This window comes from Syngnathus acus, chromosome 16 (assembly GCF_901709675.1).
Source record: "Syngnathus acus chromosome 16, fSynAcu1.2, whole genome shotgun sequence".
NCBI lineage: Eukaryota > Metazoa > Chordata > Actinopteri > Syngnathiformes > Syngnathidae > Syngnathus > Syngnathus acus.
The window spans coordinates 8,434,363-8,461,145 of record NC_051101.1 but is presented as its reverse complement, the minus strand read 5'-3'; the positions used below and the strand labels follow the sequence as shown (position 1 = coordinate 8,461,145).

At 37.8% G+C, this 26,783-nt stretch overlaps 2 protein-coding genes across 4 annotated transcripts; one reads left to right on the top strand and one right to left on the bottom strand.

The window, feature by feature from the left end:
* The first annotated feature begins 7,971 nt into the window (after window positions 1–7,971).
* nrsn1 (neurensin 1) lies at window positions 7,972–12,705 on the top strand. 2 transcript variants are annotated; one of them, XM_037273987.1, is made up of 6 exons: window positions 7,972–8,078; window positions 9,841–9,956; window positions 10,053–10,145; window positions 10,249–10,367; window positions 10,538–10,725; window positions 10,809–12,705. In XM_037273987.1, exons 2-6 carry the CDS (start codon window positions 9,858–9,860, stop codon window positions 10,910–10,912), a joined length of 603 nt encoding a protein of 200 aa, XP_037129882.1. In that variant the 5' UTR covers window positions 7,972–8,078; window positions 9,841–9,857; the 3' UTR covers window positions 10,913–12,705. The 2 variants fall into 2 exon arrangements, with proteins under 2 accessions (XP_037129882.1, XP_037129883.1); XM_037273988.1 differs by having other exon boundaries at window positions 7,976–8,078; window positions 9,838–9,956.
* A 143-nt stretch (window positions 12,706–12,848) lies between these two features.
* LOC119135956 (doublecortin domain-containing protein 2-like) lies at window positions 12,849–25,670 on the bottom strand. Of its 2 annotated transcripts, XM_037273985.1 has the most exons (10): window positions 25,161–25,670; window positions 24,260–24,314; window positions 23,304–23,380; window positions 22,949–23,083; window positions 22,688–22,837; window positions 22,436–22,490; window positions 22,177–22,354; window positions 16,003–16,070; window positions 15,201–15,722; window positions 12,849–15,116 (listed from the first exon to the last, which is right to left on the bottom strand). In XM_037273985.1, the coding sequence occupies exons 1-10, from the start codon at window positions 25,445–25,447 to the stop codon at window positions 14,595–14,597; spliced, it is 2,049 nt and encodes a 682-aa protein (XP_037129880.1). In that variant the 5' UTR covers window positions 25,448–25,670; the 3' UTR covers window positions 12,849–14,594. The 2 variants fall into 2 exon arrangements, with proteins under 2 accessions (XP_037129880.1, XP_037129879.1); XM_037273984.1 differs by having other exon boundaries at window positions 12,849–15,722.
* Window positions 25,671–26,783: the final 1,113 nt, after the last annotated feature.

Here is a 26,783-nt window from a genome sequence, read left to right as displayed (position 1 = left end):
AGCCCGAACCATCTGCGTGCAGGTCTGACAGCCAGTTGATTGCGGATTACTTGCAGGTATGGACCTCCAGAAAAGAGCCCCACCCACCATGAAAAAAAAAAAGCAACCCACAAGCAAAGGAACCAAATAGGAACTCAGCCCGCCAAAATTAAGTCAGTGGACAAACACCATATTCATGTCAGATGTAGAATAAGGATCTTCAATGCCCTTTAAAAACATTAATATTAAAAAGCCATACATAAATCCATTGGGAAAAAAACACCCTCCCACCAATGCAAAAACATTTAGACCACCAATGTGTTTACAATTTTTCGAATTCTGCAGCAACGTGAATGAGAATGCTAGGCAGTGAATGGCCCTCAGCTGCTTTGTGAGTGCGTGCCAGATGGTCTCCTATCGCTGAATCAGCAAATATGGAGCACTTCTTTGTTTAAGTGTGGTTGTGCCATCGTTACACTAAAATATTTCAACAATCTACAATATAACAATCATATGATGTGATAAGATGATTATTATTTAACTATAATTTGTTTCACAATAAAAAGAGGAGGAGAAGGTCTTTTCATGAGTTAAGCGAATATAGCAGTGATTAAATATCACAATGTTTTTTTTGTATTTATTAATGTGACTTGCTATAAGCCCCTAAAAAAAAAAATCTGTTCTGTCTATTTTCAGTCAGTAGTTTCTGAAATGGTGTGATCATGTGGCAGGCAACATGCCACATCTGTGCCAACTGCAGGAGTCAGTGCTTCTCAAGAGAAGATGACATCATCCGTTTTCTACACTCACTTCACCAGCAAGTGTACATCATTTGTGCCGCAGTGGAGTAGAGAGGGGAGCTGCCTTGCTCAAGTGCAACTGTTTACTGACGTCAAACCTGAGACTCTTTGTTCACACAACACATTATTAGAAAGTAAATAATGGTGTTTTGAGATCTTCAAAAATAGTGACAAACCTAGACTATCTGCTGGATTGGTAAATATATACAGCATTCTATTCCCATAACTTTTATAGTTACCGAAGTCAAGATATTTGTAGTGCCAACGGCATATAAATGCTAGAGGGATAAAAGCATTAACGCAGTCAGTCATTCAGCATTTACCTTTCTATTCAAGCCCTATGGGGCATCTAATTTAAATGCCTTTTTTCAGGAATGCTGCATATTGATGATTAGGTTTGGATGCCAGCAATCTTTGCTATACAATAGTGATATAGGGACATCTTCTGGCCAAACTGGGTACTTTCGTTTCTAGTAAATCCCCATCCATAAAGATTGGCTGCAGGTTTGAGACATCTGGTTGCAAATAACATTGCTCCAGGGAGTCTTTGTCAACTTTCCAGCTTGCTGTTTCTACTTCGCTGTGACATTGTGAAGGGAAAGACATTGCTTGTGAAAAACACGGCCAGCAATTCAGTGCTGTCGTCAAATACGCATGTCTCAAACGTAAGAGACATTCTTTCCTGCCTTGGCCGTAACAACTCATTCAAAACAAGCTGTCCTCAATGTGGGCGGCGTGCTACTCTCAGTGTGAGTTCCCTAATGGCCATAATGGAGGACAAGACCATTTATTATTACAGGAGGTGAGGTACATATAAAGCTACAATTAAGGAGAAAAACATCCTGGTGCTTGTAGAGGGCAGTAATGTGACTCTGGGAGTGATGGATGCCTCGGGAATGAGTCTCACAGACCAATGGGAGTATCTTATTATCTGAAGAAAGTGGGGGATCAGTCAGTGAGGTAAATTGGAAGGAGAGGAGGAGTAAGGAAAGTAGGAAATGAAGTAAGACACAAAAAATACTCCAAACATGCTACGATTACTACAGTATGTTTTCTCATCGTCAAATCAATTGCGTGCAAATAAAGGTTGAAGTGTTACAAATCCATCAATTTCGGGTCAACGTATATCCGATGGAATTATTGGCTAATAATTACTATTGATTGTACATGTGCTCAAAAGTGTTTACATGAATGCATTTATCTAATGGGGTTTATTACATACCTGACAGTGGCTCAGCGTTCCAGTGCCAGTTTTTAATGCAAAACCACCTGAGTCTCGAAATTCTCTGAATCTTTTGATGATATCCTGGACTCATGCAGTCCCTTAATTCCTCGCAATTGTTCGTTGAGAACGATTGCTCTTAAACTGTTGGACTATTTGCTCATGCAGTTGTTTACAAAGTGGTGGACCTCGCCCCATCCTTGCTTGTGAACAACTCGAGCATGCTGATATGATGTTTGCACCATGCAATGTCTTTTTAGTGATCGTTATCTGGATAATCCCTAATTCCAAAAATGAGAATAAAATGTCATGGTACTCTATCCGATGTACTACACACCTGTGACATTTCTAGAGATTTGGTTATTATGTTTATCACGATGCCCGTGCATGTGAAATGCATGTGCCTATGTAGATGTGATATTTTACTCTATCAACCATTCAGATAAACTGAATATTATTTTGTGCGTTACAGAATGTTTCTTTGTCTCAGACTTATGTGATTGCTCGTGTCTGTTAGCAAATATTTTAAACTGATTGGCAAATGCCTTTCATTTGCAGCGTTATTGGTGTGCATTGTCTGCTGTGCAGATCAGTTTATGTGCAAATAGTGAAGATAATCTCCATGTGGATGTGTTAGCAAAGGCTCCCGTTGATATGCTTGTCATCTTACACAGACAGACACCAAGAGAATAAGGATGAGAATTGCATTCAGCAGATAGAACAAAGTTAAGTCAGTAAGTCAAGACTAAGTAACATCACTCATCTGGTTTCCTATTTCTGGGAGAGATATGCTAATCTAGTGATGTGTTTTTCAATGTGAGACAGGGAGTAAAACTGCCTGCAGGTATACCAGCTCTCTATACCCAGAGGCAAATAACATGTTTATATTTTAAATGCAACGCGATACTGAGTGGCCTCTAAGGGACACGACTCATATAGCGTGTTGAGGCAACTGGGAACCAAGAAATGCATGTGTACTAAATACGATGGCAGCTAATTCACCACTTCCTTCACAACAAGGAGAAAATGTTGAAATGAACTTAATCACGAATCAATATTAAGTTGTTCCAATAAAAAATACAATTGTAAAAAAATACTTATAAATACAATACTAAATGTTTTTTGAACACTCCTGTACTTTAGTAACCAGAAGTAGCACAAAAGTTGGTTTCACCCAAAACACCTACTTTTGACCTCTAAGTCTGTTGACTTAAGCTTATTGTGCACAAAAATAAATGTCAGTGACTTTGACGCTAATTGTGTGAATGCTCAAAGCATTCATTGTCCACTACCTTGCCAGAAAAATCTCATTCTTTCGCTGTGTTTTTGTTCTTTTATTTTTTTGTCCTGTTTCCATTTATCTTTCTGTCTCTGGGTCTTGCTGCCTTCTATTCATCTAGCTCTCGTGCTCAGCCACCTCCCTAATATCCCCCCTGCAGCTATGTTTGGGACTCTACAGGAAAGGAAGCAATCTTAGATTTATTTTACCTCCAATTTTCCAATTTGAGAGACCCCTGCTGCTGGAAGCAAATCCTTGGAAGGTCTGATCGAGTGAGTCGTCCAGTTAAATTAAAGTATGTCTTAAAAAATGGCGAACAATTCCGCGGCACGCTATGTTTTTAAATTGAGTAACAAGAATGTAACACGGTTTGTTTTTGGTATACATGGACGAAACAATCAGCTACGGTGCTATAAATTTACTCAATCTAACAATGAGACTATGCGATTTGTAGCCTGACTTTGTTACATGTAGGTCTTAGGAATTAATTCTGGCCTTTTTCCACATTGTGGCAATCCTTCACAATACAGGACAACCTATTTTGATCTTGTGTCAATACGTATCTGACCTATTTCTAAATGTAGCTCCACCTGATATTTTATTAAGTAACTTTCTGTAAGAAAAAAAAGCAATCAACTCTTTTGATAGCACGAGTATACCTGTAAGGTGCACGAAGAGATGAGGGAAGAGAGAGGAGTTAGTCATGACTGTTAGTGTCATAGGATGCAGCCCAGGCATCCCATCTATTGAGAAGAAAGGGGGGACTCTTGGCATGGTGAGCCTTGTCTAATTGGAATTGCTCTGGTGCAGCTAGTGAAGCATGGTTGGCTGTTGCCACGTGCTGACAGTTGCTTGCCAGTCTGCCTATCAAATGAAACACACAGATTTAATAATGATACCACTAATAATAATAATAATAATAATAATAATAATAATAATAACAATAATACACATTTATGTGACACAAAACACCAAACTCCAAATTATTTGAAATATATCGACCGGTCGTCGACATGGCAACAATTTGATTACAGACACTCCCGTATCCACGGTAACAGAAAGCAAAGGAAGGCCCCCTTACAGATGCTTTTGTTCTTAAGTGCATCCCTTGGAGACTTGCACACATGCAACTCTAATCCCCTGCTTGAAGCTTTTTCATTTAAATTACCAATTACAGAGATAGGAGGACAGAGAGAAATGAAAACCACAAAAGAGAGAGAGCATGGGCAGGGGTGCGGTGTAAAATCAATGACAGATGGAACTGCAAAACATAAAGCAGCACGAACCAGAGGTACTGCTGGGTTGGAGGTTTCATTCAAACCAAAGTAAATGAAGATTTTGTAAGACTGCATTATGTGCAAGTCAAGCACACTCTACCAACAGGAACTGCATTCATGTTTATATGAGCCAGTCTGAATTTGCATTGTCTATAAATACTGACTCAATCCGGAAGTGTAAGTAGTGTGCATTACTCACTAACACTGCTCATAAAACAGTTAACAGTTGAACCAGAACAGTTGCTAAATGACTACAATAGCATGTTAAAGTTGGAACATAATAATACTATATTGTGTGACAGCAAAGGACACTAATGGCTGCTCCCTGAGATGGATGAAAAAGGATGGCTTAAGATGCTTAACACTAATTCTACCAACATAACATTAATCAAATTACCATGTTCCGACTACTAAGTGGGAGCACATATAATATATCTTTTGTAAAAAACATTTTTGCATCAATACTGCACCGTAAAGTGCAAATCACCAATGAATAATCAGACTGTGCACATTACACTCTGGCTCTCCTGGATTGGTTTGTGGTGAAGGCACATGTGTGCTTCTATGTTAATGTTGTGTGATTTAACATGATTTATTGCCGCTAAATGTTTCTCATAAGTAATGTGCCTGGAGAGCTGAACACAGAATATTACAGCTCAAAGCTATACATCATCCCGACAGATCTAAAAGTAACCACAATTTAGTGCAAATGTTCAAAGTGATAACATTAAAATAAAGCAGTGGCTGGGCATCATTTTGACTGTTTTTGTTTGTCAATTTTTGTATAGTGCCTCCTATCATTAGGCTGAATTAAACAGTTTCCTGTACTTTTTAATTAGTTATACGATACTATACTATGATGATTAATTATATTATCATTTCTGTTAATTTTTTGCCACAGAGATTAACAACAAAGAAAGAAGCTCGTTGCATGATAGAAACTGCAAAGAGTGTAAATGTCACAACAGCTTAATTTCTGCACAGCTCAAACTTTTGACAGCTTTTTCCTGATAAAATGATCACTTCCATTGGAGCATCACAATTTTATCCCCTCCGGTCAGTAGAATATGAAATACTGTGGAAGTCAAGAGTTTCCTGCTCTGGCACAATGACAAAAGAATCAATAAGATGAAGAATGGACACCATAGCCAAGGATAAGGTTCTTCAGATGGATAGATAGCTTCGGCCTATATCTCATTTATCATGAGTTGTGGCAAGGGCAACTGCAGTCAAAACAATGTGGATGTGATTGAAACAACTGCAATGCACTTTGGTTAACTTTTGATTTTTTTCAATGTATAAAGACGAAAAGCCATTTCACAGTAAACAATCAAAATATCGATTTGACTAAACGATACAAACCCCCCAAAAGTAAATATGATTCAGAGTTAAAATGTGCAGTTTAAATAATTGCGTAGATTGTGAAATGACAATTATTCAGAAGAAACATTGCTTCATTAGCAGAGCAGGGCATGTTGTCCAGTAGATGTCAGCAATGTTGCCAATGAAGCTTTGGTTCCCTACTGCTTTGTTTGTATAATTTTGTGTTTCAACAATCGCTCCCAAAAACTCCCTGAGCGGAGTAAGGCTAATCACTTTCTGTCAGCCGTAGGTCATTACATTATGTTTTTAGAAACATGTACATGGAATCAAATGGTCAATCAGAATAGAAAATAAAGTTGTTTTGTATAAAATTATTTCCTTCCGATGCTAAGCATCTTTTTACGATTGGTGAAAAGTCAGGCCAATCTGCTTAGTTTTGTGTTATGAAGATTAATATTTTAATGTTCTTATTTTACCAGTTTGAGGCATAACATCCTTGTTAGGTTCACATGGACCAGCACAATAAAGCTTTATCAACAACAAGTACAATCCAGGAAGGCATACCTTCAGTGCAAATTGTTTCTTTGCTCAGACGCTAATAATCCCTCTGCAAGCCCCAAGCCATATCTTTTTTTTTCTCTTCCTGTAATGAGCTGTGATCTGTTATCAGTCATTAGAGAAAGCTTGATTATTCAACTGGTATTCTGCACACGCTCACAGAGTTCCCCGAAGGTGACCTTTTCATATCACCATAGAAACTGCCTCACTCTACACTGAGATGCTCACTATGTACTGTACACAGAGTAAAGGAGAGAGACAGACAGACCAGCAGGAAGACAGAGAATTGAATGAGTATTCTTAAAAATACAGTGAGACCTCAAGCACATTTGTAACTCAAAAGGTTCAGAAAGTGAAGTAATGTCTTCCACCGACATTAACTGTAATGCAAATAATTCGTTTCAGCCCCATAACAAAGTGATACTGGACTATTTTTATAAATCTGTGTGTTATTAAAAAATACAATAGTGCAGTGTAGAAAGAAGTGAAATCATAAAGGAATGAAACACACAAGAAAATATGAGTATTTTTTGCTCATTAACTAACTGAGGGGAGGGGGGAGGATTTAAAAGTAATCTTCTTTCATACATACACGTGGGCACAATAAAAGATAATAATAATAATAATAAAAACGATAATAATAATAATTTATGAAAACTCTCCAATGAAAATCTGATCAAAAAAACCTAATCACACAGACATGTACAAAAAATGATGATACCCCGAGAAAAGATTTAATTTAATTCAATCCTAGAGACATCAACCAAGATGTGTCGTCTAATTAGCATGACAAATTTGTCCCAGTTTTATGACAACATCCTCATTAAATAATGAATATATTGCTCATGACAGGTTGCTGTGAAAGCAATCCACAATGTAAACCTTAGTTATTTTGAGATTAATATTTGCTAAATGAGTGAGCATTGTGCGTTACTGGCAAGTAGACTTAGTCAAAGAACTAAAAGACAGCAACAGGTTTGGGACCATGCTCCACAGAGATTTAAATCCCCACACAAATACTAATAATCCCTCAGCAACTCGATGTAAACAGAACCGTCACCTAACAAGCCATCTGTCTCAGCAGATCTGTTCCGTTATTGTCGTTGCCTGTCTCGTTGACTGCAATTCTTACACGTTATAAAACACAGTAACAGGATATGAATGGGGCCGCAGTTTAAACAGATTGCGGCTCAAATTGACATTTCATGAAAAGCATTTTTCAGCTCTTAACTGCTCCGTCTATCTATCTATATATCTATACATATATATCTATATCTATCTGATTCTTGCATCCTGTTTTGGTGAATTTGTAACGATTATCAGTCCTATCCAATCATTGCCTGGTTATTTATACACGGCTCTGAATCACGATGTTGTCATGGAGTTGGCACATGCGCAGCAAACAAGGGACTCTGAATCATCGACGGGAGAAAGGGAGAGAGAGAGAGAGAGAGAGAGAGAGAGAGAGAGAGAGAGAGAGAGAGAGAGAGAGAGAGAGAGAGAGAGAGAGAGAGAGAGAGAGAGAGAGAGAGAGAGAGAGAGAGACAGAGCGAGAGACAGAGACGGAGACAGAGACAGAGTGATGGGAGCCGGCTGAGCAAGCAGCAGCGAGTCATCGCTCTCCGAGCTGCTAATGACAGGTAAATTGCAGTTGCAGGTTTTAAAATACTATAATACTATTTTGAAAGCAATTTACATGCTCATTTGACTGTTTAGATGTTAGACTTGTTAACGACGTCGTCGACGTGCGTGTTTTCATGTCAAAACGAGTGCGTGCGTCGTGCGTAAATCTTAATTATATTGTCCACATTTGGATAGGACGTATCTGTCGATGGAAACTTCGGTAGTGTCGCTTCATCGATGAAATTCAAAACTGCAATAACACGAACATGAGCATATCAAATGAAGTAAAAGTTAATCCACGTACATTTGGATCAATCATGGTCTGCTGCCAATTTGCACTTGCCGGGAAGTCAGTCGACCGGATTTTGTCAATACGGTCATTTTAAATTAAATTGAAAAACGCTCTGTGGTCTATATATCTCATGGGGGTTGGGAGGACGCAAGCTCGAGGTCTGTTCTCAGTCGAACGTCATATATGACGTATGTGCATGTTTTCATGCTGGGGTAATGGCGTTCAGCACCAAGGACAGCTCACAGAAAACGCTGGATGCTAGTGGTGGGAACTACCCATGACCCATCTACTTTTCTGGAAGTCATATAATAAGAAATCATTTATTATTTTGCTGAAGTCGAATTTCAGGTGTATGCTACCTGATTTATTTCATTTTTAAATAGGTAAATGTCAAACTAATACAGTTCAAATCAGTGGAGTGCTTGATCGATTTAGGGATCGAGTGCAGAAAAATAGCAACGTGGAGGAAAATAAACTGAGCTTTTAAGACAAAAGGAACAACATGAACTGACCTTTTATGACAGAAGCACCAAATTCAGAGAAGCAAGATATTTACATCCATATTTTTATTTACAAGAATTGTTTGTCATTGTCAGCTTCAAGAATGCTTTGTGATTAATATGTTGTTTTGTGCCAGAATAAAAATGTAGGAATTTAATTTAGGAAAAACAACTACTAAATATCACATTAACACAAATATATATAATTATTTTCATTGTGCCAAGTTATCAAAATGAGTTTAAAAAAGTATATATTTTTTTAACTTTAGTACTACTACTCGGGCACATAAGAGTCTGTACTGCACATTTAAAACATTTTGAATACAGGAGTTGACTTACTATTGTATTTTTACTGGAGTATTTTTAACACATGTCTGTAATTCTGTGAATGTAGCACAGAGTATAATACTCAAATAAGTCACAGAAATCAGTGTACTTGTTTTCACCAAATTAGCAGGTGTGTTGGGGGCAAAACTGCTTCGTGCGCCCAGATGAGCGCTACACGGCCCTTAACACTAGACTGGCTGGCACGAAAATAGAATTCTGCAGATTGCACAGGGGGCAGTCTACCAAGGTAGGGATTAGAGTTACACACTATAAAGGCATCTATTTAGGTTTTAAGGGCCTAGAAGAGGGTCTTGAACATTTCATACATACGACAAATCTCATTCAACCCCCAATTTAAGTTGTCTTACAATGCAAACATGCAAAGTAAAGTTTGTAATAATAACAAAATAATAAAAAGGAGCTTAAAACATGCCAGCTACAGTCCTGCAAAGGGTGTTGTAGTGCAAGGTTCTTATTTAGAAATGAGAATGCGCCATTGATATTCATTTTACATTTGCATGCACAGCTTCAACGTGCTGTATAAGTTTTATGAGAATGCGTGGGGGTAAATGTGTTTATGAATGCATAAGCATGTGCATAATGCAGGGTTGTGCAAAACTGTGTGGGTGGATTCATTCATGCGTTACTCTGTTCAAGCAGGCCGACAGATGTGAAGGATGGCGTCTTGCTCTGAGATCTGTGGTTCGGAATATGGAGAGCAAGCCCAAGTCAGTGGCAACTGTCAGCAGTACGGTGTCCGCTCTTACCTTCACCAGGTAGAACACACACGTATCTTTCCTCAAGAGAAAGTGTCGGAGATGAATAAAGGGCAATTGAGGTATTAAATTTAGAAATACGTCTCTGTCATCCAGTTTTATGAGGAGTGCACAGCCTCCATCTGGGAACGTGATGAAGATTTTCAGATTCAGAGATCGCCTAGCAGGTGGAGCTCTTTACTCTGGAAGGTGAGATTAACCATTAGTTTACTCATGCTTAAACCTAACTGCCGTTAAATATTTAGTATACAGTACCTGCAAATATTTAATCTTTTATTTTTCCCAACCTTAGGTCTGTCTCGCGTTTGGCACCTTAATCTTGTTTGCGGGCCTGATTGTCATTGTTGTGGGATATGCCACTCCAGCTAGAATTGAAGCATTTGGTGAAGAGGATCTTCTTTTTGTGGACAGGTATATCGTTCAGAATTGCTTTATGGCGATTAAGTTATTGTAGATCCTACCTAAAACTGTATGCAGTTAATATGCAATAATAGGTGTGAACTATCCTGTACATTATAATGTGTATATATATATATATATATATATGCATACATATATATGTATGTGTTGTTTCTCAACAGCCAGGCAGTTAGTTTTAACCGTGCGCTCGACGTTTGCAAGCTGACTGGAGCTGTGCTGTTCTGTGTGGGAGGTACCTCCATGGCTGTGGGTCTCCTGCTATCTGCCTTTGCCAAAAGCTACTCCAAAGAAGAATTATATCTGCAACAAAAGTTTAAAGAGCGCTTGGCTGATTTGCATTCAACAGTTGGTAAGGTTTAATTCTCCACCAAGAGACCCATTTCTGTTTAAAATACAGTTGTGACCAACACAGTACCTTTGATTTTGTCACAGGTACCCCCATAATGAGAGCACCAACCCCTGGGGAAGGAAAGGTGCCAGTTACACTTTCCAAGGTCCAGAACATCCAGCCAGCAACTCCAAAGTCAGAAACCTGACAGTAGTCTGATTGAACGGGGATAAAATAGTTTGAGTGAGTGAATGAGAGGTGAGTGAGTAGAGTGATTAGTGAGTAAGTCCATTAGTGCAGGGATGTTATAACCTAAAAGGTCAGCTCACATGACTGATAGGGTCAACTCTTCTCGCTGTTTGACACAACATTTCTAAGATTACAAAGTTGACATTTCATGTGCATCATTTTTTTTTTATTCGACAAAACACTTCACGTTTGTGAGTGCTAGCCACACAAATCTAAAGTAAGACAAAGAAAGTAACCCAAGAACAAATCAATAGAACACAGCCACTGAACAAGTGAACATTTTTCTTTTCAGTGTCGAAGAGAAATGTGGTGCTGCGGGAGAGAGGCTGAACAGCAGGCGTTATCGATGCGTCGCTGCCATTTCACAATAGCCAAAGGGCCAGACATAATAACCAATCCAAGCTGCATGACATGTAAACACAGACTCATAAAATCACCAGCACTTTACTGTCTACATTTAAGTAAAATCAACCGTGAGTCTAGCTTAGATAATTGCGTACTATTGGGGCAAATTAGATGAGCGAGACAGAATAGACTTGAGAGTGTGACATTTTCTCCTGACATGTTTGACCCTGTCTTCTGGAGTAAAACATTTAACATGATCAATAACTAAAACCAGAAGGTGTGATGAAAGCTATATAGAAGTTCAACAACACTGTCTGTTAATTATAAAGAAAAAGCACAGATCAGCTATCATCATCGTGGTGGATTATTTTACTTTTAAAAGTGGCATATAAAACATATGGCCATATTCTACTTTTAGTACAGCAGGGATTCTTAAACATGGGATGTTTATACTATTTTACCTTGATTTAATTGTTACAATTTGGTCAGAAACATACATATGTTAATGCTTTTTTTTTTCTTATTCTACAGCCCTCTAGAAAGCAACTAGTGTTGGGCAAATGAGCCAGTGCTCAACCTGCCCCATTCCTTAGTGCACATCTGTCTCTGTTACCTTGACAACCAGAGCTGGAGCTTTTTTGAGCTCCCAGGTTGAATTTTACTTTCAAAGCAAAGCAACACAACTGGTCTTCAAGTAAACACATGGATTGTATTTTCACTATAAATTACACTTGTCAATCGATGGTGTATGTAGCGTACAACTTGCTATTCAGAGTATTATAGTATCTGGTTGTTTCATTTAAAAAAAAATAGAAATTGGTGGCAACCACCGAATCACACTTTTTGGAAAGAAAAAAGTATGTGTTCTTACATACGTAATGAAAATGTTCGCGTCAGTTCATCTCTTACTCACAGTCCCGATGCCACTAATACCCTCTTCGTTTTATTTATGTATTTTTAATCAAAGTTTGGTGATTTTGTCATGAAGTTTTTTTATCAGACAAACCACAAAGCTATATTATCGGTATTCTAAACTAAAAAAATTACTCAATCACATGTAACATATAATCTTGTTCAAAGACCATAAACCAAGATGTTAAAAGACTGAGTGAGAGTGTGTGCTGGTGATCAATAAATGTGCTCACAAGTAGTCTCATGCTGTAAATTGTGTGTTTGGTATCATTCTTTTGCTGTCCAAAGGCAGAATTTTAAAGATATTTTTCGTCTCAAGAAAATCCTTATTCAGGGTTCCGTGTTGTAACTTGATTTTACATTCAGTGTGTCTCCTGATGTAGTAACTATACTCTCCCTAGTGGATTATAATGCATAAAAAAACTGAAGTCTATATCCACAATGTAGTACAGTATATCTATTTTTAAACATAATAAAAGCTAAATATGCTGGCCATTTTTTTTGCAAGACTGTATTCACATTTATGCAGAAGCTTTGTACTCACTCTCTGTTTTATTGTTTTATTTCTCTCTCCCTCTCCTTCATATATAGCACACAATATATATATGTATACACATATTGGTTGTAGTTATAGAGTATAAAGTACCACAGTTGTAGAGTTGTACAGTAGTAGTAAAATTGTTAAAATTGTTAACATATACAGTCAAGCCGGAATTTATAATTATTAAATGTACATATGTATGTATATGACTTTTACTTCCCTGCATCTCTAAAGCATACATGAGTTGCCTTCATTAGAGTAGAGTACAGTTTTCAGTGTAATCTATCAGCAGGGTCATTTAGAAAGGCAACGTATAGAATGATAAGTGTGCTATTTGCGGCCTCATTAACACACCCACATGTGCACACACTGAAAGGGACCACTGGACTAGATAGGACAGAATTAATGACACATCCGGAAATAGCACCCAGAGGACCATCACCTTGAGCAGTCAAAAGTGAGTCATGGAGCACCTCACCACCACCACCACCACCACCACACACACACACACACATCTGCTCACTGATGACTCACATGCACCTGGAGTCCTAGACAGGATCAATGCCAAATAATAAAGCCAACTTGCTGAGGAAAGAAAGCGTAGACCACATACAATCTCATAACATTTTGTTGTATGTAACGGTTGGTAGATTGCAGGTTCTTCCTTTGGATTTCAAAGGCAATAATTTCATGGAAAACATAGTTCAAGATGTGCCATATCATACCATAGTATTTAATGTAATGGGAGCAGTAAATCAAGTTTAATTATTCAATGAAGGTCATTAATTATCACCCTAATGAATGCCGTTGGAAGTGCTTGTTGAGTCTGATTAGGAAATCCACAAGTAGCAACAAAAGTAACATTCTTCTTGCACAAAAATGAAAGCAAATTTACATATTAAATTTTATATTAAATTTACATATAAATCATTACATTAGTCACACGATGATCATTAGTATTATTATTAATCATCAATAGGGAGTGTTTTTATAAACCGTGTTAATGAAAAAAAAATAGAAATCTGTCTCAGTTATGTGTGGGCAAACTGGAAATGGGTTAGAATTGAATGTCTGGGTCCTGTATGGGTTATTTAAGGCCTAATTAAGCATCTATTTAAGCTGGCCACCAAAGCCTGCGCCACACACTATCTAAGTAGAAATGTATTGGAACTTGTAACACAAACTTGTGTTGCATGGATCACAAAGTTAAGTTAGAACATGTGTAGCTGGTTCTTATGGCTTTTGTGTGTGTTAAGTGGGCATGGGTGAGAACTCATGTCTAGGTGATTCTGGTCCAGATAAAGCAGATATAATCATAAACTGTCTCGTGCTAAATTTTAGATTTGGCACAACTATCACTCTATGGGCTTCCTTAGGCAGATGGAGAACATGACAGAGTAATGGTTTTCGTACAAATACATTCAAATAAATGTATCATATAGTAACGCAGCTTGAATTTGTATCCATATAGTGTGAACGGTCATTGTATAATGACTTTTTAAAATTCACATTTAATTAATAGATAACCTAATACAAGCATAGATTGACAAATGAACAAAGTTAAATGGTTCACTGTAATGTTATGTCATTCTGAAATTACTCACTTCAAGGATGACATTTTTGATATTTCCATACATCTTGCCATTATTCAGCTGTTACACATCATCGTTAAATGAATTTTAACTACTTCTATTCTCAGAAGGAGTACCGAGATTGTCGTCAAGTACCCCATTCCTACTGTGGTCTAACTAACTATAACTATAGCTACCTTCATTGATCACTGATTTTCTTTCTCTTTCTGGTCATTACCATTGTCATTTTTATCAGCGCTGTATTTGGTATTTTATCCCTCATTTTGACCTTCTTTGGTATCGCCATTTATATTGTTTAAGTGTACAGTCATTTGGTCACCAGAAGATGTAACAGACTTATTCTCATCTGGAGTCTCATCCTTACTCTCAATGGCAAGCTCACCCTTATTCCCATCCACAGCATTGCTCTCATTTGGAGTCTCGTCCTTATTCTCATCTACAGCTGCAGCATTGCTCTCATTTGGAGTCTCATCCTTATTCTCATCTACAGCTGCAGCATTGCTCTCATTTGGAGTCTCATCCTTACTCTCAAAGGCAAGCTCACCCTTATTCTCATCTACAGCTGCAGCATTGCTCTCATTTGGAGTCTCATCCTTACTCTCATTTGGAGCCTTATCTGCCAAATCCTCCCTACTCTCGGAAACTTCATCCTTACTCTCATTGGCAAGATGATCTACAGCTATATCCTGACTTTCATTAGTGTTCTCATTATTTCTCTTATCTGCCGTCTCATCTGTAAACTCATCCCTACTCTTGACAACCTCATCCTTACTCTCATTGGCAAGATGATCTACAGCTCCATCCTTACTTTCATTAGTGTTTTCATTCTTTCTCTTATCTACCACTTCATCTTTAACCTCATTCCTACTCTCATTCCTACAGTCATTGGCAACTTCATCCTTACTCTCATCGGCCATTTCTTCCTTCTCCTTGTGTTCAACTGAAATCTCATTCTGGTTCTCATCTGAAGCATCCTTACTGACATTTGCTGTCGCCTCACTCACATCTGCACTCTTTTCCCTACTCTCTTCTGCAATGTTCTTTTTACTATGGCCTGAGGCCTCCCTTGTCTCATCTGGTGTTGCCCTTCTCTCATCTGGGACCCTCTTACATTCATTTACTACCGTGTCCTTCACTTCTTTTACCTCCTCTGCCTGCTCTTTTGACAACGCAGTTACTTCTCCCTCATTTTCATTCTTTGCCGCTTCATTTTCCTCTTCACCACCTCCCTTTGTTGGACTAGTTGTCTCCTTAACTGCCCCTTCTACTTGGATAACTGAAGTTTCCTTTTCAAAGGTATTTTCAGCAGAGGCCTCCTGCTTCTCTTCAGCCTTTTCGCCAGACTCCTCTGATGATTTGGTAACATCTGATGCAAGGTCCTGCAACATAACAGAAATGTTCTGTATATAATAATGTAATCATAACAAATGGTTTACTATTAAATACTTACCTAATAAATATCTACATTACAAAACAACTGAACTCAACAGATCCTGTGAGAAATAGATATCCAGCTTCACTGTGACAACTGTAACTCAATCACTGATCAATATAGATCTTTGAGATCACATTACAGTTATGAGAAAACACCTTTAGTCATTTTTAAAAATATGCACGTCGGACAATTATCTTTGTATTAGACAATAGTCAAAACCGTACCTCTTCAGTTGACTGATCTAGGGATTTAACTTCTGCATTTCCATAATCAGCTTTTGAATCCAAGTCATCTGGGGAGAAAGATGTAGGAGGAAAATAAAATTAAATGTGGCCGAATATTAACATGTACCAAAAACTTCATCATTTTAAACAGCATTTTCATTACTGAAAAGGAGAAGAAAAAACAACATACATTTCGACACAAAGACAAATCGATAATGTCATATTTCTGAATTGTTTCATAATTACGTGAATATATTTTACAGATAAAGCATTCCAAATTGCGAGTAAGAAAACACTTAACAAAACCTTACATCTCAATTGTGTAGTGTAATTACTGTCGCCTATTCACGATATAGCCCCTATTCTTCAGTCCATATCAATTGTCCATTATTTCTTAACATCAACTCCCATCATGTTCAAAATATTTGTCAGGTATTGTAATTGTAAAAAAACAACAACAACCAAACACATGAAGACACACACACATTCAAAAAAATATGTTTGAAGGTTTGTACAAACACAGCACAAGAGGGACACCTGGTGGTCTTCAGTAAACCACCCCACCTCCACCGATTGGTTTCGTGCAAGTAAACAACTTGTCCAAACAATTGAACTGTTCAAGAGAAAGCTGTAAACGTGTTTAAAAGCTCATGTATGTATCAAGTATCACCTTAGTTTAGCTTATGGTCGGAGGCTAATGAAAACAATAAATGTCATATGAGCATTGCCATCATTGTCTTCACTCATACTACATTCAGGGATGAAAAAAAAAAAATTTCCTTTGAAGGGATAGTTCACCAAGCAAATCATCTCACTAATTCCTTATACTTTTTTTATGAATTTAATATATTTCATTGATATTAGTTTAAGTAGTGAATTCCACTGCAAGTCCTTTTGCGTAATAATATGCAGAATTAAAATCAGACACCCAGTGCAAATAGCTGGCAAATTCTTCCTGCCAGCCTGAATAAAGACATTATACTGCAACACAGAACCAGCAACACAATGCTTAATTTTCATTTGAAGCAAACATTACAAGGCAGGTTTGCTGGAGTACATAATTAATACGGAATTTGGAGCTATAATGTGAACATGTGCATCAAAGGCCTAAGAGTAATTAACCTTAAAGGTCATAGGAGGAATTCAAGTTATCGCTCTGATAAACACCGTAATTGCACACTTGTTTGGAAACACTCTATGAATGGGAAATTTCCAATACAAAATAAACAGCGAAAGAGTGGGCAGAGGAAATTGAGTCATTTGTGTTCCCTTTCTTCATTTAGCAATGAAAGTACAAATGAGATTGGAAGAGTTTCAAATGCAAAACTGACTGAAGTTTTGCTACGGTTGAAGATGAAACATTACGGGGAAAAGAACAGACCTTGAATAATATTTTATGGAAATAACTTTCATCTGGAGCAAGAGGAATATGATTGAGTAGCCAAAAGAAAGCTGTGGATGAGCAGGTATGGGATTTGAAGAGCAGGTCATTAAAAGAGGATAATTAATAACAGCAATATACTTCACACATTTTGATTAAAGTTCTGAAATGAATTGTGTCCATGTGTTTTTTTTCTCTCATTATCATGCAAAGGAATATTACCTCATACACACTATATCAGCACAGAGTACTAATGCATATTTGATGACCTTTTGATTAAGTAAAAGCTTATCATTGAGTCGTTCATCACTATGAGATGTAGTCATTCATTTCTTAGACACAATAATTTGCTTTAAACAACAACCCAGTTTTTATATTTAAACAAAACAAATCCAAAACCAGTATTGAAAGTGAAAACAAAAGATTCAAGTTCGAAATGTATCGTTTGTGACAGAAGTTCTGGAACCTTTCTGACAACCTTCGTATGGGCCCAACCATTCTGCTTCTTTATTCAGCTCTTATGCAGATGGTTGATTTCTGTAAATGCATCATTTTGCCCTTTAGATTAGACACGAAAGCTCTTTTCAATATTCGGCGTAGATACCTTGCAAATTTGATCTGAGCAAAGCAGCTTGGATTTAAAATGACAGACATGAGGAAAATGTGAGTCTGTGAAAGTCTCAGAGCCACACTCTGCATGTCACAGTTAACCTTGTACTGTATGTCACTGCTGAAACACTTGTTAACAGATTAATGTGGCAGATTAGTGCTGCCACCCCACACTTTAATCCCCTAATCCCGCATCAAAGGGTCATAAAAAACCTTTTCCTGCTGCAGTAAAAACGGGAGATGAGAAGCCCCAAATAAAGGAGGCGATATGGAAAAATGGCCATAAAAAAAGCACCCACACACACAAACACGCACACACAAGCACAAACACTGCAAACACAAATAGCACATTGCTCACACAATCCCCAACAACGATCTGAGCAACAGGGAGAAAAAAAAAAAAACATTTGAATTTTGGCATCCCACATCCTTTAGCTTTTGAGCCTCTTTTTGACACAGCCACACCATATTTCTCTTTGTGCACATGCCTCCTGTCTCCCAGAGCTGTTTTGCTCTGACAGGCATTATAGATACATATGCTAACATGGATAATTCCCCGTGGCAGTATGGCTTTCTATGACACGAAAGGCTCTGGGTTGATCTGGCTGGATGACTTGTCTGCACACATGTACACACGGATGCATTCGTTGGATGAGCAGCCTTTCCTTTCATGCTTTTACTTGATAATAATACATAAAGATTAACTACATAAAGCCCACAATTAGAATTTTGGGAAGAAACATGTAATGACTAGTCAGTTAGATTGTTTTTAAAAGAGGGCATGGAGGGTTTGTGACTGGGTATTTTGTGACACATCAAAAAAAAAAAAAAGTTAAAACTTGAGAAAACAAGCACAAATGAAAACACAAAACACAATTATACACCAGAGTTTAAATTTTTGAAAACTCTGTAATGTTTTGATGCAGACACGGCCCTAATCTTGCCTTCAAACTTAGATATCCGTCCTTGACTGGGAAAAGACATACAGGAACATATGTGGACATAATGGTGCTCCATCATGTGACATACAGTAAATTGAATTTGCTCCTGCTGCATTAACACTATGGAGCCTCGTACATGCATGAAAAGGAGGCAGCAGGCTTTTCAACATGATGTTTTGTGTGAGTGAATACCCTTAAGACTGCAATACTGACCCTGTTTTACCTGGCTCTATTTGAAAATCACTCTACACCTACCCTCCAAAAGGTCTGACACAAAGGAGTTGTAATATTCTCGTAGATAGAGAGTAGAAATATTCTGTTCAAAAGAAGACCTTGGATGATGAATTACTGGGTCTCAAGCAGTTCATCTCCTTTAATTGTAAAGTTGTCATATCTTTACTATTGATGTGTAGTTTTTTAAAGTGTTATTTATTCAGAGTTGTTTATGATCAACAACAAAAAAGAACAAAATGTCAAAATAAAAGAAGCACATGCTTGGACAAGTAATTCTCATACAGTAACTGAATGGCAACCATAGAGCTGAGAGCTGAGGTAAACAAGATGGGAAGTGACCTTGCTTGCCAGCAATATCATGTCCAGATGATTATGGGACAGTGCCCAACCAGAACAGAGATAGCTGATGGCACAGTGGTGATAAAAAATATATACGACTTATAAATATGTATTGTTCATTCAATACGGAGTAGCAAATAAATCACAAAATTCTACTATTTTAATAAATAAATAAATACATTTTACAATACTTCAATTGGACACATTTTCTGAGTGTGTCTTTCTCATATTCTTATCTTAAAATCATCCAACTATACTGAATGGGTGTGGTCTCTAAGTGCCCACTATAGGCCGCAGATGCGTGATTCGTTTGTCATATTTAATGGGAGGGACAAGAGACGCTTTGACTGGCTATAATTAAACTCGGCTATGATCACCCCCACCACGGCACAGCTCTCCTTCGCTCAGATCTGCTGGCCTGGGTTCATGAGCAAAATTCCCAACACCTGGTCTAACCTGCACATTTTGTGCTTTTAATCAGACTATCGTCATAGGGAGTTGTTGTAAGACAGTGACAACGTGAAAAACACTACACTCCAGCTTATTATTTTTACTTCAAATTAAAATGTATTATTACCTTGCCTGGAGGGTAATTTGAAATTAGATCAAAACCTTGTTCAGAGCAGAGCTAAGAAAGAAAAACATTAAATTTACAGCCCAATGAACACTGAACAGAGTCCCTGCAACCATCTCATCTTGCCTTTCCTATCCCTCATCATGTACATCATGTATATCTGAGGATCTCTCCTTCAAGTAACAGGCTCTTTTGTTGATTTCCAGAGCTGCAATTTGGTTCCAGTAAGGGGCACAGGCAAGTTTATTTCTGCTTTGATGACTCTAAATTGAGAGATTAACCAAATGATAGGCAATTATCCAAAGTCCTTACCATCTCCCAGCCTTCAATATGTCCATGCATTCACATCTCCAGCTAGTCATCATATTTGATTGCACATGTACTCTCTTTTCTCACTCTATTTTGTTTATCTTGTATTCCCTCCTTTAAAGGACTCCTTTATGTTCACCTTTCATAACAGATCAGCTCCCCTCACTTGTTTTAAGGCATCTTTCACTTTATTTGTTCTGCTGTCATCTTTAATTGTGATTCAACTAAACTGGTGACATTTTGGGGAAGAAAAAAAAAACACATCAAGACAGCAGTTTGGTTTGATTGAAAATGAAAGATGTTTTTGAGAAAAAAGAGAGAGAAGGAGAGAGAGAGAGCGAGAGCAAGTGAGAGAGAGACACTCCATGACCTTTGCTGCATGAGTTGTTGCACCACCACTACCCTTTTGCTTGTGTTCTCTGTCACTTGCATCTGTGTTCACTCTAACGAAGCAGAAAAGTCTGAAGCTTTCAACATTTTTTCTTATTCCCTTGGTTCCCACTAGATGACAGACAGTAAAAAAGAAAAATAGCAGCACATACAAAAAGTGACCTCTCTGTCAGCACAGTCAGCGCCCAAGTTTCCTAGTTGCTTATTTCTTATTTATTCATCCCTCACTTTCTATTTTCCGCTAAACCTGAAAAGCTTTTAATTGCTATACATTTTTACATTATTGTTAAGTTATAATGTATGCTGTTTGGTCCACAACTCTATGCATATACAGCGTTGCTTGGTAAGTGAAACGACAGCCAGAGGGCGGGAAGGGTGTTGGATGTGGGTTATAGTATTTTGTAAGATTTGGCTTTCGCTCTAAGAGTGAAGGTTGAAAAACAAACAAACAAACAAATAAACAAACATCTGTAAACGATTCAAGAGATGACGTCTATTATCCATTCATTCATGTAATCTGCGGCCATTGATTTACAACATATCTAATGATTGAATATGCAAAAACTACATTTTGTGGCACATTGAAAGGTTTTACGGAAGCATGGATCATTAGATTTGTCGAAATTCTTAACAAAGAAAGTTACACACTCTCTTATTCGTACAAACACTAAAAGCCTGTTGAAAGATTAAAACAAGCATGAGTCTATGACAAACCAGCAGGTGATACTGTAGTGCAGATCCCTTAGGGTCAGCCAAAGCCTGTTGGTCCCCTTATCGGTAAAATTGCAGGGAGCGTGCTTTGACCGGAAATTGTGGGCCTATTTACGATATCAGTACAAAGGGAAGGTGACGTAATGTGTTTCTTGTAAAAGTGTTTAATGTCATCATTGCCTACAGTACTTTCACCATCTGCCGCAGAGCAACTGTGCCACTTAGTGGTCGTTTATGGAGGCAGCAGGTTACGTAAAGTTGCAAGTGGCTGGCATTACGTCATTGTACTGAGGACATGTCAACAATGTTTGTATAAGGAGCCGTTTGAGCATTTATTCCAAATCATTCATACCCAGCTTGAGATCCATATAATTGTGAAATCTGCCCTTAGTTGTATGTTCACCTTTAACTGGCAACAGGACCTTAAAATAGAGTTAGGGAATCAAAGTATGGTTTTTAATGGTTTCATCGTAGGGGGTTGAACTGGGGTTAGTGTTTTAAAGTACAGTTTAAGCGAATGGTTAGGGTTTTAAAATAGGGTCATGCAAGTGGAAGACAATAAGTGGACTTGTGATAGATAAACGTAGCTACAAGCACATGCGGCAACAATCATGAACGTCCTATATTAATGAATGAACGAACGTTATTCTAAAACAGAATTTTGTTACGTTTTTTTTTAGTATTACCATTGTCACCAGTAGTTATGCTCTGTCCACTCTTCTTGAATCTGAGAGAAAGGAGTCTGGCCTGGGAGATTTCTCTGACAAAGGAGGACAGTTGGTCTCTGCTGCCACCATTGACGTGTAGAGGCGAAGCCTTTGACTCGCCTTCTCCACTGTCAGTGCTTCGGACCACTGATTTTCTCTGGAGGGAGATTAAGTCAGGATTTCACTGACTGTGAGTGGCAAAACACTCAATAATGAGACATTGATAAATGTTTCTTACATTTCCATGTTGTTTTGGGAATCTGTAGATTGGAGGCAGAATGCCCATTTTCATCCTGGGGGTAAAATAAAATCAATTTGTGCTATTTTTATTAATGACATACTAGATAACCAACAACTACGGAAACTTAACAGCAGATAAACAATGCAATTATAAAAATGTGATTTTTTTATTTTTATAAAAGAACATTTTCAATTTCAGTTTAGCTGCAGGCTTCAAATACAGTGTGTTATAGTATTATTTAGTGCTTACCCATTGACCTGCCGTGCTCCCCGAGGATTGCTGAACAGCAGGTCAGCATAGGAGAGCCTCTTAAATCTCTCTCTGCCCACGGCTACATAGAGCTGACCGCTCTCCAGCTTAGTGCCATCAGTCACCTGCTGGCCTTCATGAGTGTAAAGACTAGCACAGAAAAGAGAGGTATCCAATGGATTCCTCTTTTGCGACAATGACTGTTTAACAAGGCAAGGACAGTATATTAGGATGGAACATGATTTGCAATCATAGTAATACCTTCTCACACCGCCAAGGACTCTCAAGCCCATCTTCTCTGTGATCATCTCTAGTATTTTATCAAACTGTCTCAGCATCCTCTGGTGAATGAGCAGCCTTATTGCAGGATTCATTGTGTCCCCATTTGCCACCACACTGAATATAAAATTATGAGCATGGCACAGAACTGATTTATGCAATAGTTTACATGTACTGTATTACCAGTTGTTGAACAATGTTATTTTTGCTATATTGCAATCAGTATGAATTGCTATTATATTGCAATGACACATTCATAAACTAAATGTAATGTACAAATAATGTTTTTAGCGGCACAATAATGGTGTGATGTCTTATAAGGGGTACCTGCACTCACAATATTGGACATGGCTCCTTAATTGGTTTCAAGAATCTGGCAGACACACAAATCCGATTTGGTGGAAGTGGTTTGGCCTGAAGAGAAGATACAAAACAATACTATGTATACAATATATTACAGAAAGGAAACCGGTTGCTTAGTTGCAGTTAATAGCTATTCAAAAATGTACATTATACATGAGGCCAGGTGGACTACCAGATTGTTCAAGGGTTTAGGATGATCTCTGAAGAAAAAATGTCTCTCTAGAAAAAGTACACAGCAGCCACCTGTTCAGTCAGTTAAGAGCTCTCATCACTGATTGACACAATCAGCCATATTAAATAGGGGAGGGGGTATTGCGGGTCTTTGATTTGTACATTAATATTAACTGGTAATCAAAGAACCAAAAGTACTCAAGGTTCTGTGCCAAAAGACATACATAGTGCATACAAAGGAGCACAAAGAACTGTTATAATACACAACATTTTACAAAGATGCAGTCAAGGAAAAAAAACTTGGTTCTGCTCAGACTTAAAAAAATAGCAAGGGTTGACCCTGGATTTTATTGCACATTTTATTTGGAAAGGTGGCGAATTAATTATTTTTAAGTAGAATATCTAATTGAAGTAGTAGAATTCAGAATGCAGCATATGAACAAAAAAAAAAAAAAAAAAAGAGTTCCTTATGCGGTACAAAACTGGATGTGTAACACCTGTTACGTAGAACGCCACCAGGGATATCAAGTAAGAAGTCCTTGCAATGTGGACCAACTGGTCAGAATCGAACTTGGCTGATCAAAAGACTGCTTTTTTTTTTTTTAACTTGACAGCAACAAGAGGCAATTAGGAAGTCAAAAATGGAGGTAGAAACTCGTTGTGTTGACCAATGAAGAATAAATCATGAACTTATAATAAACCCAATGGAAAATGAAAAAAATATTCCCGATTTCACACGATCTCGCTTTTTTGGCTTACCTGCAATGGAAGCGACTGTAACATCCTTCTCTTTCTAAAGCCGATCTGTAAATAACTACAGACAAGAGATATACAGTATATAGTGAATTATATATATATATTTATATAGTCTGAGATATTCTTTTCACGTTATTGTCAATAACAGTAAGTTTTCTTTCACTTTGAATACAACAAGAAAGTTTCATCAATAAAAGTAGTATATACTGTTTAGATTATGTCACTAATAATTATGGATTTTGTGAGTGTTTCTATATTTGCATACGTTGGTATTGATGACTCAAAAAATAATAATAATCCATAGCACCGTTTTAGCAAGTACTGTATGTGTGAACTTTAATATACAAACTTCATGGACTTGATTAAGAGGAGCTAAAAGAATAGTGCACATGCGATTTACAGCAAAACACCTCCAGAGTGAGCTGTTGCACTGTGGCCTTCAATAGGACTAATCTCATTACTTATATAAAGAGCTCTCTTATTTGTAGGCCATAGTGATACATGCGTCTCTCCTGATCTAATTTACCCAAAGCTATGACTCAGCACGGCTGCAAAAAGAAGTCACAGACCTTAATTTTAAATAAATCTGAGAAATTGGTAGCAATGTTAATTAAATTGCAAATGTCTTAATTTCCACTGGTGTTAAATGGTGTTGCTAAAACATGGAATGTTCTATTTTCGTTTGTATGTTTAATGTGATTTAGGCACTGGAAATAGTTATTAGACAAGCTTACCATTAGTTTTTCAGGGGAGGTTTTCAATAAGTTGTTGAGCTGAGCTTTTGGCTCTTGGTAATTGCCACTTAGACAAAATATGTAAGCATATGTGGAACGAGCTTTGATGAAGATTGCTCGCCATATCAAAACAACAATATAGAAGCTAAAATGAGATATATGTAACTTACTCTAGCTTTTTGAATCTCTCTCTCCCTGCAGCGACGTACTGCTCCCCACTCTGAAGGTTGTCCAGGCTTTCCACTTTGTGTCCTCTCCGCGGAGTGTAGATGTTCCTTACAGCTCCAAACGGCGCCTGAATGCCACTTGTAACCTCCCTCAAAAACGTCTCAAAGTTGCAGATTCTCCTCTGATTAATCACGACTCGTCGGGCTTCATAATACGGGTCACCATTGCGGAACATGAATATATTCTTCACCACTGGTTGGGACAAAAAGTTCGGCTTCTCCGAGCCCATCCTTGTGCGTAAAAGTACTTTGCAACGTGATTTTTACAAAACGCGTGATTTTGCTCACAAAAAGAAACAACTCGCTTAAGCCATGAGTGTAAAATTATTTAAGAACGCGCATAAATGCTCAAAATATCCAGTTGCTACAGCAATATACTTTTCCATGAGGAGAAGAGATGGCGAGGTTGTGCGCACTGCAAGCGCTCGCAGGGACCTGCGCCAAAGAGCCAAACAGACCTCGACTTAAGGGCTGCCCTCTCATGAGACCTCATCTATTGGGACTTATCTATGGGAACACATGTCATTTCCCAACCACAATCAACAGGTCGTATTATTGAGCTGAGCTCAAAAGGGTTGTAATTACGTCAACGCGAGCTCCAAAATGCACAGAAAACATGCGCACTGTGAAAGCTGTTGAAATAACCGCACTAAAAAAAAATATTATTTGCGTTGCACCCAACTCCGCAGGAGAGAAACTTAATTAGGCATCAAGAGACCCAGTGGAAGCCTATGGTTGCCAGTGACATCCAGAATATGTGACAAAAACATGTTTGTTCTATCTGCTATGGTTGTCAAGTGCGGCGACATGGAGATGTACACTGTTATTAACACGGCACTTTTCATGTTACACTCATTACCAACATAAATTGTAACACACTTTCTATTTTTTAATTAACACGTTCGCGTGAGTGTATGAAAATAAGGCTGCTGTAATTCTGTCATTACTGATATGATGTGTAAACTGTATGATTATTTAGTGACAAGATAAGATTTTGTCAAATACAACATGCAATTCTCTTTTAAAACCGCTTGACAGTATGATGTGCAAAACTGTATAATTATTAAGTGGCAAAATAAGATTTTGTCAAATACAGCATGTAATTCTCTATTAAAATCGCTTGACGGTGCTAGAGCCCTGGGAAAAAAAACTGCAGCCTGTAGCATGTATGCACTTTTTTTTTGTCTTGTAACAGTGACATGAAACTAAAAATAAATCGCCCTTTTTATCATACAAAGAACAATAGTAAAAATGTATGTAATGTAATCATCAGAAAAATAAAAAATAAAGTGATATTGTTGATAGTGAACATATGGCAGCAAGTAGGTTATACTTTATGAGATGAGGCTTCAGTCAGAAACATCTCAAGGCAAAATACACCAGCACATGCGCTCAGTTCAGGGCCTATGAAACCTTTAATGTGTTGACTGAATGCAGCACAATGTTAAATCACGTCATTGCTGAAATACTTGACAGGACTTTTGGGTCAGACAAAAGTTTAATTGGGTTATCCATGTAATTGTCATTGAGATCCTTAAGGCTAATATGTATCAACTTCACAGTAAC